We start from the raw sequence: 19958 nt of genomic DNA, 5'->3' as shown, positions 1-19958 counted from the left end.
TATTTTTTGCATTTCAGCGTGGGGAAGATGGTTAGAATGTGCTGGGTGTTTGTTCTTAGCCCTGATGTTTCTTGCACAAAGAGGATTATTGCAACAGTCTTCAAATGTGAAAAAATTGTCAAAATGCATGGCAAGTTTCATAATTTCACAAAGAGCAGAATTTATTTTTAGTCATTCTTGCGTGCAATAATGAAATAAGCCAAGATTTACATTCTGAGCTGATTGCAATAGCCCGATAACCTGTTATAAACATGATAAAGTGAAAGAGATTCCTTGCTATTCAAAATAAAAGCCTGTGTATCCCTCCCCCACTTCCTGTTATCCTTTAAAAAGATTTTGTCCTGGTCCAGATGAGGCACTGATGGCTTTTCTAGGTTGCAGACAAAAGACTACAAAAGTCTGCAAATCAAGTTTTATTGGATACCATGCCAGAGAGAAAAAAAGAGTTCACTATCAAGTCTCTGAAATGTCACCATTACTTTACACATGAACATATTAGGCTAAAGACAAAGATTTCGAAGCAGACTATAGCAGACACTGTGCCAAAAGCTGTTCTAACAGAACAAAATTTACAATGGTGGCAGTGTAATCCTTCAGAACTGCTTGGCCTATTAACTCAGATATGTAATTTGTATACACAACACAAAATGGATTTTCGCTACAAGCTATAAAATCTTTTAAGAGAACTGGAAAATTATTTTTTTCAGACAAAATGTACATTTTTCTTTATAGGTCACTGTGAGCCACATTAAAGAAAGCTCTTAAATCTTAATGCCTAATTCAAAGTGTTGGCAATTACCTTTAAATCAGTGGTGTGTGAAACCTGTCATTTATTTCCATGGAGTTTTATCTCTGCCAGCCTCCATTCTTGGGTATCCACTGAAAAACTGCAGTGTCCCTGAGATCCTTGTTTTTCCACGCATCTTGAACGGTGTTTACCTCCTATGCAAAGAAGCTGCATGCACTGATGCACCATATCAGGGCAGACTAGCACATTGCAGTGGTATTTTATATGTGTAAACTCATGCATTATATTGGTGCTTCCACCATCATTACCATTTTCATACTATTTTGTTTGTTTGCCTTCATGAGTGATTCCATAAACAACATACAAATGCAAGAAATATAATGCTGGACTTTCAAGCATAGAAAGCCATGGAAAATTGGACAAAATGAACTACAGTAGAATAAATATAATGTTGCTCTGACTTTTTTTATGGATTTGCATATATCTGCCCTGATTCACACCTACCATATACACTCCATTATAAATGAAAATTAGAAAGAATTAATCCAAACTGTCTCTGCCAAATTGAGGCATCTGGAAGATGTGTTTTCACGTTATTGTTGTTTTTATGGCAACCCTAAGGTGTCATTTCTTATGGCAACACTAAGGTGAACTTATAATGGGGTTTTCTGGGTCTGAAACCTTTGAGATTTGCCCAAGATCACCCAGTGGATTACTGAGGCTGAAAGGGGATTTGAACCCTGGGCTCCAGAGTTATAGTCCAATATTCATATTTGGACTCTAAGACCCAGAATTCAAATCATCACTTAGCCATGGAAACCCATTGGGTGACCTTGAGAAGGTCACACTCTCTTAACTTCAGAGGATGGGAACGGCAAACCTCTTCTGAACAAATCTCACAAAGAAAACTCTGTGATAGGTTCACTTTAAGTTTGCCATATGTCAGAAACAATCCAAAAGCACAACAATGTGTCATGGAATTTGAGTCTGAAAATTTACCCTGAAACCCTGGGTAGATTTATCCATGGGTCTTTCCTGGTTTACATAAAAGTTGAGTTAATGGCAGTCTATTAAGACAAGGCAACGACCTCAGAGATTGACAGTCATGACTGAACCATCACACTCACCTACAGAAAAATATTTTTTGCACAATACTATTGGTTGCTGAACGTTTTTCTTCTGTTGCTATCTGAAGTGCTCTTACCCAAATACTTGAGCGAGTCACGACATATTGAGAGCCATTTTGTCTGCATGTTTTACTTCCATTGCCTGCAACCAGATAGTAATCATCACCAGAAAGGAAGCTCTTACATATGGTACTAAGTCCTAAAAATCTATAATAAACCTATAATCAATTCCATGGTTATTCAAGTAATCCAAAACAGAATTATATTTTTATCTTTCATAAATTAGTTCTGAAAAAAATGGGAACATCTTACATGGCATTGTTTAAACTGAAAGTTATTGAATATGTAAAGGACTCCAATAACTGTAACTATGAGAGATTTTGGCATTAGTGAAAATCTTGTTAGAGACTGGAAGGAAAAAAGAGGCTGAACTATAAGAAATGTTAAAGCCAAAGAAAGTGCTGCATCAGAAATATGTGTCTTTTGATGCATTTGATCGAAATGATTGGAACGCAGCTCAAATAGCTATGTCGTGACTTGCTCAAGAATTCGGATAAGGGTGCTTCAGGTAGCAAAAGAAGAAAAACATTCAGTGACTGAAGGTATTGCAGTGTTTGAAGCATTGGCTGCTTGGTGTGTGCTGTTTTCTTTTCTTCATCCTTGACATCCTTTGTTACATGCGCATGGAACACACCTGTCACTTCTAGTGACTGACATGTTCTTAGCCACTGCCTTGCAACTAGTTTACCCATTGCATGTCACAATTTAGTTCCCTCCCTTCTACATCCAGCATTAGGGTGGACACAAATAGTTATATCTGCTAGAATGTTATATGTTCTTTGGCATCATTTTCTTTTGCTTTGTTCTTTACATCCGTCCTTATATGACCTTAAGTTTTACCCTTTACAGACCATAGCAAATTCCATCATTTTAGGCCCAACTCCTGCCCTCGAATTATAACCAAGAACATACAAAATATATGCCTAATTATACCCAATAATTTGCAAGAGATTTGAAGGGGAATATCCATGCCTTTCTGGCTACTAACAGGTATTTCCAATCTAATGTACAATGAGCCTGTTTCTCCCTCTAAGATGTAGGACAACTAAGTAACCAGGCATATTATCTTCCTAGTTTAAGATCCACTGCAGTACGTCTTTTCACTCACTACTTTACATCTTCTTTCCTTCCATGTCCCAGCCTCAACCTCCCTTCCCTCACTCTAGTCACAGTAGAGAGAAGGTGACTGAACCTTAGAGTTGGAAGGGACCATGAGGGATATGTAGTCCAATCACCTACCATACAGAAATACACAACTGACACACCCCTAAAATAGAATAACTGGATCTTAGATTTGGAACAGAATACTGAGACCATTTGGGAGTGTTCTCAAAGCTCTCCTTGAATTATAAATTAGCACAAGCACTTCTCTGTTTCTGGACAGCAGCTTGGGAAAAATTCCCCTCATTCAACCCCACCAGCTCTTCCTGCTGCCCAAGCTACATGTTCTCAAAACATCTCCTTCCTTTCTCACTATCTAGCGATGGCAGAAGCAACAGTGGTGAGACATAGAGGAGATGATAAGTGGTCCCCATCCCCCACTTTTCTCCCCCTTTTTGTCCTGGTGGCAAGCTGGAAAACAACATGACAAAGCAAAAGATTCAAAACAACCACAAGAAAGGCCGTTGCACCTGTGGTCACTCTGGGGACCATTAGCTTTCTAGCATCTCCCCAGGTTTCTACAACCCACCTCAACACAAGCAGAGAGGGAAAAAAGAGCCTCTGACCATTATTTGATGGATGAGCAAAAGAAGAACCAAGAGAGGAACTGGCAAGTAAGACTTTAGATAAAGGAAAGACCTACTGTGGGGTGTATGGCCATGGGGTCAAACTATGAAAGGAAAATGGCAATGCTTCTTTGGCCCAGATTTTGATTTTATTTCTTTATTTATTTCAGATACTTTTTACCACAGTTTTGATCCTCATCTTTGCAAAAGAAGACTTTGATACTGTAAAGCTCTTTTTTTTTCTTTTATGTGAACTATTATGAGGTTTGAAAGGTTCCTTTTAGTGCTCGAGTCAGTAGAAACTCCCTAGGATTATGAGTATTCATAATTTTACTGTAGGCATACTAAGAATGCACTTCTTGGCATCTGTTCCTAGAATTAAGATGTGTGTGTATTGTCCTTGCTTTTTGGCAGGTGGTTAAAATCTGGGGTTTTTTTCCAGAAGTTTTTCGCATTGGCTAGAAATGATTACACATAATTTCGCATCTGCTGAGGTTTTCTGGATGGTTTTAAGACTGTGTTGTGAATGAACATCATGTTTCAATAGTTTTTAAAGATATAATTTAATTCATTCAACCATCATGGTTTCTATAACTTTTATCATATGGTACTGTACATCACTGTGATCAATATTTAATAGATAGAAAACAATATGTGGAAATATCAAAACAAATATAATTAAATAAGATATAATCCATCTCCCATATAATTAATTCACACTTTCTAGTTATCAAATAGCATGTGATGTGTCATAAAGGTTAAGAACCAAGAATTTTCATAATTTCTCAGGCTGTAAATTATTTTTGGAAAAGCTTAAACCACTGTGTGACTTTTTAAAAGAAATTAGCAGCTTTTCCACAGCATTTCTGGAACAGAATGAATCCAGTCAAACAAACATCAGCCTGCTCCAATTGCTATATGCCTTCTCGTTGTGAACCTATTATGATGTTTTCTTGGCAAGATTTGTTCAGAGGGACAAATCTTTTAAACTTTCATCTTAAACTGAGAGTGTGACTTTCCCAAAGTCAACGAGTTTCTATGCTCAAGCCAGGATTAAAATTTTGGCTTCGAGTGGTAATCTAATCCTCAGACCACAACACCAGACTAGCTCTCCTACCAATCAGAAATATCAATTTTGATTGCCAATCATTTGCCATATTTTCTATTCTTTCTGTTTAAGTGCTAACATAATGATATATTAAGTTTATGAAAATTTCTTAAAATATATCTGCCCTTTTCCAAAGCATTTCAATAAACCATGTTTTGTTTTCCTTAAAAATTCTACCCCTCTTTTTGGATGATTTTATTATGTAAAGGTTGGTTCTCTAGCCATGTTTTTCAATCCTAGCTTAGAAAGGGCTAACTATTACATGAGCTTTTCAAGTTTAAACAGAGGCCCAGTTCCTGCTACAGTAGCTCAGTTTATAAAGGAAAGAATGAACTTTTAGGCTTCTGCATACAGTGCTCTAATTTTCCTTACACAATGAATGCGATGTACTGCTCAGTCCTAGTTTTCCATGTAATTGAAACCAAGAAATGGTAGTTTCCAATTCCTCAGACATATAGGATTGTAAACCAATTTCATATTGCAGTTTAAGGGCTTGACTTCTTTCAAAGGTTTAGACAAAATAAGTATGTATCAAGAAGTGCCTGGTTTAGCTAAAGCTTGTGTAAAGGGAGAACAAAAAGAGGACAAAAGACTTACTTACATGCTGGCTTCTTAAACCGTCATATGATCATACATCTTCCCTAAGGAGGGCCATTTTTACTTCCTTTATAATTTATTCTGCTTTTATTGTATACTGAGATTCCTATACCAAATAATTCCAATGAATGCCAATAAAGTCTATATAGTATAAGTTCCACTGAACAAATTACCATGTTTCCAGAAAATAAGCCATGTTAAATTTTTATTAGCAACAAGATGTAGATTGTTGCCTGTGAAATCATTTGAAATAAACATTTGTTTCAAAATTGACAAAACTGACTCTGTAATGATATTAATTCTTTCAATACATTTTGATACATTTTGAGGAGGTCCAAACTAATGAAGTCTTAACAGAACAGCATATAACTGTAAACAGGCACACTTCCAATTGCTTTATTGTAAAAACAATGAAACATCACCTACTAAGCATTATACTATGATTTGGTCTAATGAATTTCCCCCTCTATGCTGTCTGATAAAATGTGAGATTTACCAAGCCATTCTCTGAATGTTCAAAAAATAGAAACGGGGCTACCAGACACAAACTACCTGAACCCAGTTTTACCTTTGGTCCCCACTCTTCCCAAACAGAACCTGTGAAGAAGGAGGTGGGGAAGAAGAGAAACCAATAGGATGGTAAGCACTGTAGTTTGAAGACTTCAGGTGTAAGTTCTCACTGATATGCAGAAGGCATCTAAACATGCTTTGAAGAATAGTTATGAGATCTAAACACTCATATCTTTAGTTGTTTATTTTTCTAACCAGGATCCACTTAAGTCACAATAAACTGTAACTACAGATCTCAGGAGTCTTGGTTCTGGCAATAAATGTCCTTGGGCATGGCCATGGTGTTCAAACTTGGAGGAGAAATAGACTGGGGAAGATGGTGCCAAGGAAATACATCTACAAGCCAAACTGAGCTTTGGAATACTTTCTTCGTAGCTGGATATTTTAAATTATTTTATACACACATAGACTCACAATAGATGCCCTGTGTCCTGTGAACATTCAAACATTTGTTCACTGGAAGAATTGTAATTTCTTAAAAGGCCCTTTCAGACACTACAATTATAGACCATGAAAATGTCTATGGGATCCTGGGATTGGCAGTGGAGGAAAGCGCCTTTAGAATTCTCACCTGGAGAATTCCTCTAGTGCCCCTGACCAAACTACAAACCCCAGGAATACAAGGAAGGTAGTTAAAAAGGAATTATGTCATAACTGTGTAACTGAAGCATGGTGGCTGGTTTCAGTCTTATTTAGGCTCCAGTAAAGGTGCATATGCTCTGTACAATCAATTTAATTTTGACATCACTTACTGCCATGGCTCAATGCTATGGAATCCCGAGACTGGTAGATTGGTGAAGCAACAGCACTATTCTGCAGAGAAGGCTAAAGACCTTGTAAAACCACAACTCTCATGACTCCATAGCCACGGCAGTTAAAGTGAGCTCAAACTGTACTATTGTATGAATGTAGCTTACATTAGTTTTGGAAGTTGAGTTCAGACATCATCTTGGAGCTATTGCGGTTTTCAACTGTAACTTTCATGTAGTTAGAGGTCACTACATTTGCTAGATATTCTGTTTCCCATAGCATCTGTTAGCTCAGAAGAAAACTCACCAATCCACACTTCTCCAAGCAGACTGCTTAGAAAGAAGCTTGGAGAAGGGCAGTCTTGCGGAACCCTTTATCATAAACTTTTTTTGAATTACAGTATTATAGCAGTATGATTTTTTACAAGAATATTGGGTAACAATAAGAAACTGACAAATCTATTTTGTTAGGGCTTTCATATGATCTCATTGGAATGGATTCACATGGAAGACCATATATATTTTAAAAGAATTTAAAAATATTCCTTAGCTTTTTGTGTGTCTGTCCAGGATTTCAAAATACCATGTTAACATTACTGAAACAGTTCATCATCACTGCAATTATCACAGCCCAGTTTCACAACAAATGTCAATTGTAGTGATTTCTTTTTAGCAGTCCTGTTAAGGAAAAATGTCTGTTTGCTCCCCATATGTCAGTCATATTGTGATTGCTTGAATGCCATTTCAAATGGATGTCCACCTCTGCAAAATAATTACTCAGAAACTTTATAAATGTTTTACCAGGAAAAGAATTAAATTATATAAGTCTGTGATACATATATCAAGGAAACATCTCAAATCGCATAATTTTGCACACTATGGCTTTGCATCAGCACTTATAAGCAGTAGCAAGCTAAAGCCCAATATTAAATAACAATGAACTCTGAAAAACTCTTGCATAATTACTATGTTACATGAGTGTGGGTCAAGCATAGTTATGAACTTCAAAACATATATAAAACACTAGGACACATACCTATTATATATCTTTTCTTGATTTATAACTACAGCAGAGTCTCACTTATCCAACAGAAACAGGCTGGCAGGACATTGAATAAGCGAAGATTTTGGATAATAAGGAGGGATTAAGGAAAAGCCTATTAAACGTCAAATTATGTTATGATTTTACAAATTTAGCACTAAAACATCATGTTTTACAACAAATCGACAGATAAAGCAGTCCAAAACATGGTAACATTATGTAGTAATTACTGTATTTATGAATTTAGCACCAAAACATCATAATATATTGAAAACATTGACTAAAAAAAATGGCTACTAACAAATAGATTACAAATAAAGATAGAATTGCATAAAATGAACTTACAGTAGCAACATAATTAAATCCATAAAAAGTTCAATCCTTGCTGCCTAGAGAAACAGCTGTGGATTGGGGCGGGAGGCAAACTGTGTTGGATAATCCAGAATGTTGGATAAGTGAATATTGGATAAGTGAGACTCTACTGTATATAATTCTCTCAATGCTTGCTTATCTGTTTCATTAACAAGTTGCAAAAAACGAACTGCAACTAGCTGAACATTATCTTTCACTAAAGAGTGGATATGAGGTTTGCGGGCACAGGAAACTCACATTTTGCCTTGTAATGGACTGAGAATCAAGACATCTTGGAAAAGCAAAAAACAAGCTTTGCAGTATGCCTATTTGTTGGTCTCTTCCTCTGAACTCTAGGGTTTGCCAATTGTCTCCTTAAAAGAAAAACTAGGAATTCATGCCCTATATTTAGTGCATCTAACATGATTGATTGTACTATGGCAGTCTTGAGAACCACTGATAAATCTACATATATGTAATCTGTATTCAGGATAAAGACTACTCTTAGGACAGAATATGGAGAAACTGAATGGCTTCCAATTGGCAAGGAGTTCTGACCAACGCAGCATTTTACCACCCTATCTGTCTATATGCTGAACATATCTCATAGATAAAACAAAATTAGACTCAGAGGGAGGGGGCATAAAATTGGAGAAAGGAACATAAACAATGTAAAATATGCAGATGACACCTAACAGAAAATAGTGAAGATCTGTAAAAAATTCCTGACAAAAAGTCAAGGAAGTAAGGGGTGATGAGAAATTCACAGTTGAATATGAATAAAACAAAAATAATGCCTGATGATGATTTATATAACTTTAAAGTAGACTGTGAAGTCCCTGAAATATAAAATGTCAAGATTACCCATTCCTTGGCTCAGTCAAGAAATCAGAAGACTAGGACTTGGAAGGGCAGCTATGAAGGGATTAGACAAGTTCCTAAAGTGTCAAGATATACAACTGAATACGAAAGTTAGGATGACCCATGACATCATATTTCCCATTTCTATGTAAGTGTATAAAAGCTGAGTTGTGAAGCTGATAGGAAGAAGATCAACTCATCTGAAATGTGTTGCTGAGAAAAGTTCTATGGATAACATGAACTGCAATGGGCGCTAAAGCAAATCAAGCCTTAACTCTCTGTAGGAGACATGATGACTAAACCGAGACTCTTGTACTTTGAACATATCATGGAAAAACCTGACTCAAAAAACAATAATACTTGGTAAGTCAGAAGAAAGTAGTAAATGAGGAAGACCACATCCCAAATAGATACTCAATTAAGGAAGCAATGACCCTGAGTCTGCAGGAATTGAGCACGGCTGTTGATGACAGGGTGACTTGGAGGACTCATGAGGTGAATTCATGGGGCCACTATAGGTCAAAGTCAATTCTCTCTCTCTCTCTCTGCGCTATGTACAGTTTTCCATAAAAAATTCAATTTGAAGTGTACTCCCCCACCCAATTGAGGGCCCAGATGACAACATCAGATTTCTTATTTCCAAGTGCTAATTCCTTACTTCCTCCCTCAGAGATTCTCATGTAAATAGCTTAATTTTGTCCACAAAGATAATACAGTATCATGTTTGCTAGGTCAAGAGATGGAAAGAAGATTCTCTAATCTTCTGCAGAGGGAAATGGACAGCAGGGATATGGATGAACATGCATGGCCCAAAATAACACGAAATGTTTGGGGCAAAACCAAATATTCTCCATTCTTGGCATAAGTGATCCACGCTGCACAGTTATAGCAGTTTCATTCCACTTTAACTATTATGGTTTGATCTTGTGGAATCCTGGAATTTGGGTTTTGTGAGATACTAAGAATTTCCTTATGCATTCCTTGAACTACAGCACTGCAGCTCTCTGCAGGAGAATTCCAAATACCTCACCAAACTATAAACTCCAGGATGCCATACCAAAAAAGTAAAAGTGTTATGAAAGTCACAAATTTGTACCACCATATGCAATATTATAATATTTTACCATGAACACCAGAAGAGTGGAAGAAGACTATAAGTATCAATGAAATGTAGTGAAATTCTACATTAACCAAATTGCAAACTAGAGACTACCTTTTGGGCCCTTCTACACAGGCCCAAAACCCATGATCGGTTCCGGATTAGCCCAGAGTAAACCTGGATTTCCTTTCAATTAAATCTGGATTTTTGCAGGTATTGGGCCTGCAGGGATTGACTCTCTGGACCACCTTCCGTGACCCCGAGGGTCAATTCCAACTGCCATCCTGGTTTCCCGGGCTCCAGAAGCCCAAAGAACCAGGATGGCACTGCCACTCTCACTCTGCCAACTCCATTTTACCCTTAAACTTACTGGAGAGACCTGTCTCCATCTGCAGGCTTTCTGGACATTAAAATGACATGTCAGGGGTTTTGGAGAGGAGAGGAGAGGAGGAAAATCTAATTGACCTGAGAGGTCATCTAGCTGCCTACCCCCCAACTAAAATTGTGGGATTTGGGCCCACTGTGTGGCCTGATACCTGAGAGGAACCAGGATTTTAAATTCCTGTTCCTTTTAGGATGTAGGCCTGTCTGGAAGGGCCCTTCATGTATCTGATAAGGCCCTGAGAAAGAACAACCTCATGTAATGCACTCCCATTAGAACTACTCAAAAGTACACCTTAGTATATAACTTTAATTCTTTCTGAGCAAGTGAAGACTATATTGTAGCATGGCAAACAAGGGACTGCTCTCATTTTTACAGCCCCTTAGTGCAATCATTTTTTTTAATGGCATGCCCTTTTTTTTACTAAATTCTGAGAGCAAACAGTTAACTACACTAGAGTAAATAAGAAGAAGAATAGAAGGCAGTTTAGTGAATGGAACAATCAATAATCTAGTCAATATTGCAGTCATTTTAGTTCAATAAAAACACTCAGGACGGTTCTAACTAAAGTCCATTTAGGTATATCTTATGTTAATCTATATATAAAATTAAGAATAATTAAGTATGAGTGCATAATATCCTTTGTTAATAATGAGTGAGAATTGTTGAATTTAGGAATAACAAATGGAAATCAACTAATTTTAATTATATATATATGTATGTATATTATACATACATTCATTCACTTCAAATACTATCTTAGAAGGATGTGTATGATTCACTTTGGATTTTAAAGGGATTTTTCATATATTCTCTTAAAATTAAGAATCATAGATCATGGGTTCTATGGTGCTATCCTCAAGGACCTAGACAACCTAAAAGGTTTCCCATCCCAATTGTATAGCCATAACCATCATGATGAACCAAGTGCAAACCAAATGATTGCATGTTTCTCTCTTGCAGCCCTTTTCTCCTTATGTACAAGCTTTCCATGTCAAGCATTGATCAAAGTATTATACTAGCACAATGGTAACCTTGAGTAAAATTAACCAAGGTTGGTCTTAACCAGGAGAGTGGTTGTTATATTAGTAGTAGTAATAGTAGTAGTAGTAGTAGTAGTAGTAGTAGTATAATACTATCAAATGTACAGGATTCATTTGTATAGGATCAGCTTATGATGCCAAAGTCATTCTTTTAGGCATCAAGTTAAATAAGCAACAGAACAGTAAATGAAATCCCATGGAAAAACAATAAAATGAAAAATAACATATTCTGTGACCAGGAGTTCAGAGACCTGTTTAAAAATTCTTGGTGAATTGCAACTTGGTATATATTTTTTTAAAGTCAAGCATATCCCTTTCAGCATTTCATGTGTCAATACATGAACTCTGGTTTGGTCCACTGCCATGCCCACCTAAATACATGAAACTTTATTAATTGTTTTATTCCAAGTGAAGTATATATGTCATCCATGTTTTTAATAGGAGAGTTGTTTTTCACATCCTTTGTCTGGACACAAATGCTGAAAGTCTCACTCTTGTAACTTCTGAAGACCATTTAAGAGACTCTGTACTATCCTATGAAAAATACAGTCAGCAAATTGAACAAAATACACCAGCGTGACATCAGCAGTCACACTGAATTTTTTTCAAATAGCACTAATTTTGCAGTGTGGGTTCCATTTGTTAATATATGAAGCTCCTGAATAAATTAAAAATTGAAGACACTAACACATATTGTGTTATATATGTAGTAGTTGCTATTATTATTGTACTGACAGGTTAGCTAGTGTCAAAAGTATCACCATATTAGCTGGCCTTGTAGACAATCCTTCCTTGAATGTGTTTTTACATTTGACGGGGATCTGAATTCAATGCTCAATATAAAGAGAAGAAATATATTTATATCCCCATCTCACTAGGTATTTTCGAAGAACGTATGGTTTCAGGATGAAAAAAAAAAAGTAAGGCCAACCTATCCTTCCAGATACGTCAAATACCTTGGACATGAATCAAACAAAATTCTAACATAAACACGAGCATTTATGTCTGCTTTACAATACTTCAATAATCCTATTGAGGTTTTGGTGTTAAAGAAGAAGCAAAACAATGTATGTATGGAAAAGAACCATTACGTAATTTCTTCCAGTCATGACCAGTAGGCCAAAGAATCAAACATTTCAAGTCAATGTAACAAATGCGAATAGTCATTTTAAAAGTGTGTGTGTGTGTGTGTGTGTGTGTGTAGAAGAGAAGCTGAACTCACATAGTAAATGTGGAATTGATTATCTTATCAGTGCACATATTTGATTTTACAACATTCAAGCTACTAGTTGGTTTGAGATTTTTTAACATGGGAGTAGAGACTGTTTAGTCAGGCATAGACAAACTTTGCCCCTAGAGGTGTTTTGGCCTTCAACTCCCACAATTCCTAACAGCCTCAGGCCTTTTCCTTTTCCCCCTCGGCTGCTTAAGCAGAAGGGGCCTGAGGCTGTTAGGAATTGTGGGAGTTGAAGTCCAAAACACCTGGAGGGGCGAAGTTTGCCCAGGCCTGGTTTAGATCTACAGGTGCTGGTCAAGTCCAGCTGCCCTAAGCAACATAGTCAATGGTGAGACATGATGCAGACTCTACTCCCACATTTGGATGCCAAAGATTCTCATCCTCAGATTAGCAAGAACCAGTGTAGATGAGGTTGGCACTGCATTTTAAAAATGCTTGGCTACTAATAATGAAAAGAGTTTGAAGAGGCATCATGCTCACTTCTGAGTAACACATATGAGCAGACCAGTTGAGATCTTGTACAAATTGATTTTTTATCAGTTCAGTTTGACACATCTTGCAGACCACTTAGTTGCTGAGTAAAAACATTCTTTTTATATATAAAAAACTTCATGCATCAAAAGGCCTGTCTCCTTAACAAACACAAACTTGTTAAGATTTTCATGGCTTCTCCAACCATTTTAGAAACTAAAGAACTAAGCATATACATGTTAAAGTATAATTGCACTGTGTGTAATATGAGTCCATTCCAAAATATGACCACACCTGCCTTTCCTTCTCCTATATTTGGATGCAAAAGTAGGCCTGTACACTTCAAAAGTGGCAAGGCAATGAAAAGATCCAAGACAATGTTTTGAAGTTAGCCTAGGCCAACCTTCTGGCTGAATGTCTCACTCTCATCTCAGTTTCCACTCATACCAACCATATCTAAACCTACCTAATTAAGCATCCCAGTCAATGAAAATGCAAAAATAATATTGACTTTGAGCCGCACTGCGAGCCAATGTCAGCAGGGGGCGCTCCTGCATGAAGCAAAAGCAGGCCAGAGTGGTTCCCCCAAGTCTCTCCACAGCGCTGAACTGGAGGTCTGAAATGGTACCTGCCAAATAGTAAGGCTATCGATAAATCAGACAAGCTTCCTCACACGCTGCAAGCCATAATGTTTCAATGCCTCTATGTATTACACGTGCAGGTATTAATGTGAAAGGCAGGCTGACTCCGCAGAGGCCTCCCCCACACCTTCAAGCCACCCCCTTAAATGCCATAACCAAAAAAGTGTGGTTGCTTTTGACAGGCGGCATTTCAGAAGCATCAACCAGCCTTAAGTCAATGCCTTGGGGCATTATTCCACAGTGGTGGTCCGCCTCCCACCTTCATCTATGCAAAGCAAAGGGAAGCATCGGCCTCTGAGGAAAGAGCTGGCCTAATTCACTGGAAGAGGGAGAGCATAGGTACACCCTGGGACCAAGGTGGAAGTCAGGCGAAATCAAGCAGGACCTGCCTGCAACGCATAACACAACCCGACACATGATGTTCTTTATTCAAACATGGGGCATGGGGAGGGGGGGGGGGTGTTGAGCGAGAGAGAGAGAGAAATACTCACCATATTGACTTCGGATACCATGTCGATACTGGCAATGTCTATGTTCATGCCCACAGCCACCGGGGGACCTGCAACATAAGGAAGTTCCGCTGTGATATCTCCCGTGGAGCACACCTTGGGGGCAAGGGATGAAGAGGAAGGGGTGGGGCGGGGCCCTGACCTCAGCCCTAGGTGTCCTTTACATGCACACAGCTACACACATACTGGACAACACATGTGTTCACCTCAGAGCAAGAGGTTGGCTAGAAAGACACCAAGCAGCCAAGGGGAGTTTCAATGGACTTGGGGGAGGGGGCTTCCCTTTGGCTTCTCAGAAGGAACCCACTGAAGAGAGCTCAGGGGCTACTCCAAAGTGCAGAACTGCCCTGGATCTATTGAGGTGTGTGTGTCGGGGTGCCCTCCCTCACCCACCGGGGTTTGAAACTCACAAGGAGGGGAAAGAAAGGGACAGAAACGCCACCTTCGCCCCAGTGACGGAAGCCAGGGCTCCGGGGGGCTTGGCTTCTTGCCCAAGTCCAGGCAATGAGTCCCGGTTGGCGCCATGGCTTGAGCAGTGCTCCCCACGCGCCGCCCAGGGAGGGGGCACATCCAGGCGCAGAAGGGGCACCGGGAGGCAACCCCCCCTCCCCTCGCAGATTAACTTCGGGTCAGGCTCCAGCCAGCGGCCACAACACCTTTCAACCCCCTTCCCACATATATATATACATACACATTCAGGGACAAAAGGCTCTGAGCCTGGAGGTGTTTTCTCTCCCCCCCCCCCCGAAAACCCCCGACTTACCTCCAAAATCTGGCCTCAACCGAATGTCGTAGCCTTTCAGCAGCCGATCCACGGTCTCTTTGACCAGGGACATATTGCTGGGATCATTCGCGCTGGGGAAGGGGAGACAGGTGCCACACATGAGCCAAGGGGCGATGCTTTCCGCCCCCCCCCCCCCAATCCTCGTCCTCCCAGTTTCCCCCGAAGCCTCCAGTGCGATTCCCAGGGAAGGAGGGAAGGGAGCCGAAGGAGCCCCTCTGCCGGCACTTACCTCTGGGCACACACCACGGTGATGATTAAGGGCAACGACCAAATCCCAAAGCCGCCTTTTTTCCGGACTCTCAGCATCCCTTTAGCTTTTGATCTGATTTTAAGGTTTCCGTGGAAGCGAAGGAGAGATCCAACTTAGTCGAGCCAGTGCAGTAATTCTAATGTGGGGCGCATGCGCACGGCGGACCACAACATCAAAAGGAGCAGTGGTTGCTGCTGGAGATGGAGCAAATTTCCTTGCCAGAAAAAATTAAATAAATAAAAGGACCGCCGGGGGGGGGGGGGGGTTGACAGAGAGAGAGAGAGAGAGAGAGAGAGAGAGAGAGAGAGAGAGAGAGAGAGAGAGAAAGGAAGAACAAAAATTAAAGGGGGAGATGGGAAGACATTAGATAGAAAAGTAATCCGCAAGAGGCTTCCAGTGTATTTCTCCCCCCTTTGGGTTGCCCTTTGGGTTCATCTCCTACGGACCACGCCAGCAGACACCGAGGAAGTTTCAAGAGTTGCCAGCCCCAGCAGGCTCGCCAGCCAGTTTAAAGGGGGAAATGGGCAAAATCGGATTAGGGGCGGGAAGGGGGGGAGGTGAAAACGGGGACGCCAGGCTGAGAAGGGGGAGGGAGGGGGAGGGGGGAGGGAGGGGGAGGGCAGCGCCAGGCTTGGTGGGGGTGCTCCTTGGGAAGAAGAGCAAAGGGTGTGTGGGGGGGGGAGGGGGAGAACAAGCCCTCGAGAGGAGTGGGCTGGGGAGGGCTCAGCCTCTAGCACTGGCGGGAAGGAAGGAAGGAAGGAAGGGGAGATGACGACGACTTTCTCGGAAGGGGCTGCCTGCTCTTCCGCGGGGACGGGTTGGGGGGCAATTCCACTAGGAAGTGGCTTGAGCGGCAGGTTTGGGATTCGCGGGGTGATGGGACGAGTTCTCCGCGGGGTGAAACGTTTTTGAAAAAGAAGGGACTGGCCGAAATGAAATCAGATCAGGAAGTCCGATCTCCGCCAATTTCTCCCTCCCCAGCCGCTTCCAAAGGTCTTGCCGTCTTCTGAATTCCTGGGCGGCTTAGGGTTTATCTGTGTCTGTCTGAATGTGCCTGCCTGCCTGCCTAGGGATGCTCTGCCGCCGCCGCCGCCGCCGCCGCTGCTGCTGCTGCCGACTCGCTGAGAAAGGCCGGCTGAGGCGGGAGGGGCGGCGGTGCCTGAAGGGGAAAAGGCGGCGGCGGAGGAGGAGGAGGAAGGCCCCCGCTCCGGCCCCTCCGCCTCGGCCGTTTCCTTACCTTCCCTTCCCGGCTTGGCGTCCGCTGCAGAAAGGCGGCGACGTTGAGGAGGGCCGGGGGAGGACGAGGAGGGGGCGGGGGCCGGGGCCTGGGCTCAGCGCCTCCCGGGGAAGCGGACAGGAGCGGGGGTCCGGCCCGTGGGCATCGAAGTCCCCTCCCGCCCAGCCAGAGCCCGGAGACGCTGCTGCTGCTGCTGCTGCTGAAGCCCCGCCGCCGCCTGCGGGTGCCGAGGGTGCCGCCAGCTCCTGCCTGCCTGCCTTGCTGCCTCGCTTCCCGCCGCCGCCGCCACCCCTTCCTCCTCCTCCTCTTCCTCCTCCTCCAGCAGCAGCACCGCCACCTCCTTCGCGTCCTGCCAAACCCCGCTTGGAGCCGCCGCGGATCTGTGCTGCTTCATTGAACGGGGCTGGAAGTGGAGCGGCGGCGGCGAAGGCGGGGGGAGGAGGAGGAGGAGGAAGGAAGGAAGGAAGGAAGGAAGGAGAGGGGGAGAGATGGGGACGGGGAGGGGGAGGCAGGGACACTCACTCGGGCGCCTCAGCCAAGCCGAAGAAGGCTTCCTTCGCCGCAGGGGAAGCGGAGAGAGGCCGGCGCCTTGGAGGAACACTGAGCAGCCTCCTTCAGGAGACCGGGAGTCCTTTCGCCGCCCGCCCGCCTGCTCCTCAGACCGAGGCACAGCCGCCGCTCTCCTCCGCGCCCGGCCAAGACTGAGCCCCTTCCCCAAAAGCCCGGGCCACAGAGCGGGGAAGGCCCTTCCTGCCAGGCAGCACGGGCGCCTCCGAAGACCCCCCCCTTGGGCTTGAGGCGTGCTTCCTCCCTCCGGGGGTCCCCTCCCTTGGGGGGGCGAGGAGCCACGGCGGCTCTCTATGGGCAACTCGGAGGCGGCACGGAGCGAGCCCGGCGGAGGCGAAGCGAGCCAGCCTGCGCGGCGCGTCCTCCTCCTCCTCGGCTTCTCCCTCGCCTTCGGCAGCGCCCACTCCGCCTGGTCGCCCTGGCTGGGCGCTGAGCGAGAAGGTGAAAAAGTGGGGCAGCGTCTAGGGAGAGCCCCCCAGCCTCAGCCGACATCTCCCTGGCCAAGCAACCCGGCGCTCCCCGGAGGGAGGGAGGGAGGGAGAGGCCGCAAGGCCTTTCTTCGCCCGGGAGTCGCCCGAAGTGTGGAGGGTCCTCGTTTGACCCGAGTCCGTCCGGACGGGCTTTCCACGAGGCGAAGGGGAGAAGCCGACGCGGCCCCCTTGTTGCGTGTCTGCTCAGGGTGGCGGACAGTTCGCACGGTTTTATTTGTTAGCTTTTCTGCTCGTATATGTCTGTATCCGCCTTCGAGTCGCCTGTCGATTTCTGTGACTGCCTAGATTTCATAGGGTTTTCTTTTTAGGCCCAAAAGATTCAAAAAGGGTTCGTCCTGTTCTTTTAAAATCTAACCATCAGCACCCGTGTTTGTTGGCAGTCTCCCATCTAAGTACTAATCGAGGCTACCACTGCTTAGCTCCCAAAATCAGATCAAGCCATCTGAAAGTTAGCATACAGTTCAAACTCTGAAAATATTAAAAGCACATTTATAACATGTGTGTAAAAAAAGAAGCAATAGTACCCAACCACTCAACACTCAACAACCAGGCAGCTAAAAGGCCAGAGGTTTGACTGATTTGGAGGGTGGGAAGGTCAGTTTGTCCTCCAACGTTAAGAAATGGTACCTGGAAAACCTTCCCTTCCATCCCTGCTAAAATCGGTGGAACCCAAAGATGGGCCTCTGGCAGATCTTCAGGCCTGTGTGAAAGAATCCAGCATCCAGGCAGCTTAGTCCCAAACTCTGTAGGAGAAGGGCAGAGTCCTCAAAGTGGAAGGGGCCAGGAGAAAGCCTTAAGAGTGACAATGTCACACCCAAGGAATTCTGATTTATCTGGGGAAGCACATGAGCCCCAGGATTCAAGTTGAAGTTGTTGCTCCACAGCAGGGGAAAGAACAGCCGGCAGTTTGAAACGCCATGAAAAAAGAAGAAGCAGCAGCAGCAGAACCAACATTTTCCAACCTAACCAAGGATACAGCCAAAAGATGCAGAGTCATCTCAGAGGGGACAATGAATATATACTTAATAAAGTGGAAAATGTGATTGTTACTATGATATGTTTGGAGAAATGTCAGCAAATAAATGCATATATTAAATCATTGCATGAACAATTAAAGACACTGTTCAAGTTGACATGGATACTGAAGGATCTTGAGACAAGCAGCCAATGAAAGAATAACAGTTCTTAGGAACCCCTCCCATGAGGAGGCCTAATAGTCCTCTGTAGCCAAGCTCCGGAGCCAGTGTGGGGTAATGGCCTGAGCCCTGGGCAATGACTCTGGAGATCAGAGCTTGAGTCCCCACCCTGGGCAAGTCCCATTCTCTCAGGCTAAAGAGAATGAAAGAGCAAACCCTACTTGCATAAAAATCAGTGATCATCATTTCATTGGCACTGCCTTGGGTACTGCCTTGAGGGAACCACCCCTCAGCTGGGATGATTGTACAATATGAGGGCCCAAGGTTGGGTCAAGCAAGGTAGAAACATCACATCCATGCCAGACAGCAAAATGCTCAGCTAATCAATATATATTATCCAAGTTCTCACGGCTCCTCCTGTTTCACTCACTTGCAGCTCAGCTAGGAATTGTGCAGTCATGATTTTAAATTGTGAATGGATACATAGGAACAGTGGCAGGGATTGTGTACTGTTTATGCTACTGAAGTTGAGTTACAAGATCAGACTGCCTGCCAAATTTACAGTTTGTTTTGATCACCCTGAGTGACACCCACCAAAACCTACTTGCTACACACCTCCATCAATTTTGGTAACGCTCCCATAGAACTCAACTAAAGCAGGTAGATATTGTACAACTCTAATTGCTTGATGGTTTGAATGTTGTACTTTTTCCCAGCCCTTTTGGTTGTCATGTTTGACATAATTTCTCTCTTCTTTACAAATGTACAACAATACCGTATTCACTCAAGTCTAATGCACACCTTTTTTGGCTAAATTGAATAGCCAAAATTGTGGTGCACATTAGATTCAATGGTGCATTAGAATCACACCTAAACCCACCTGCGTGAAAAGGCACAGAGGAACCTGGACCCCGGAGGCCAGAGGGGTGTGCAGGGGCTGTTCCCAGTGGTGGTGGCAGCCTCTGGGCTTCGTGGTGCCCAAAGGAGGAGGAGTACGCGGCTGATGGCGCCGTCATTTCTGTGGCTTAGCCACAGATCCTGCCTCCTGGCACTCAGGGTCTCTCGCCCACATTCCCTAGGCTCAGTTCCATGCAGTTCCTAACTGGCCTCATTCACAAGGCCTTCAAAACCCTCCCCTCAGTTTTGAAGGCTTTGTGAATGAGGCCAGTTG

At 42.9% G+C, this 19958-nt stretch overlaps 1 protein-coding gene across 6 annotated transcripts in view; it reads right to left on the bottom strand.

The window, feature by feature from the left end:
• gabrb2 (gamma-aminobutyric acid type A receptor subunit beta2) overlaps positions 1–17658 on the bottom strand; it is a 167321-nt gene extending 149663 nt beyond the window's left edge. For 4 of the 6 annotated variants that reach the window (XM_016995003.2, XM_003215112.4, XM_003215115.4 and 1 more), the window contains exons 1-4: positions 16594–16736; positions 15336–15570; positions 15086–15177; positions 14305–14372 (exon numbers count right to left, since the gene is read on the bottom strand). In XM_016995003.2, coding sequence (XP_016850492.1) covers positions 14305–14372; positions 15086–15177; positions 15336–15412 — 237 coding nt within the window. In that variant the 5' untranslated portion in view covers positions 15413–15570; positions 16594–16736. Of the gene's footprint in view, positions 1–14304; positions 14373–15085; positions 15178–15335; positions 15571–16593; positions 16737–17115 lie in introns of those variants that run through there. The other 2 variants (XM_016995005.2, XM_003215114.4) reach the window with 2 other exon arrangements.
• Positions 17659–19958: the final 2300 nt, after the last annotated feature.

This window comes from Anolis carolinensis, chromosome 2 (assembly GCF_035594765.1).
Source record: "Anolis carolinensis isolate JA03-04 chromosome 2, rAnoCar3.1.pri, whole genome shotgun sequence".
NCBI lineage: Eukaryota > Metazoa > Chordata > Lepidosauria > Squamata > Dactyloidae > Anolis > Anolis carolinensis.
The sequence above is the reverse complement of the archived record's forward strand: the minus strand, read 5'-3'. Positions and strand labels throughout refer to the sequence as shown.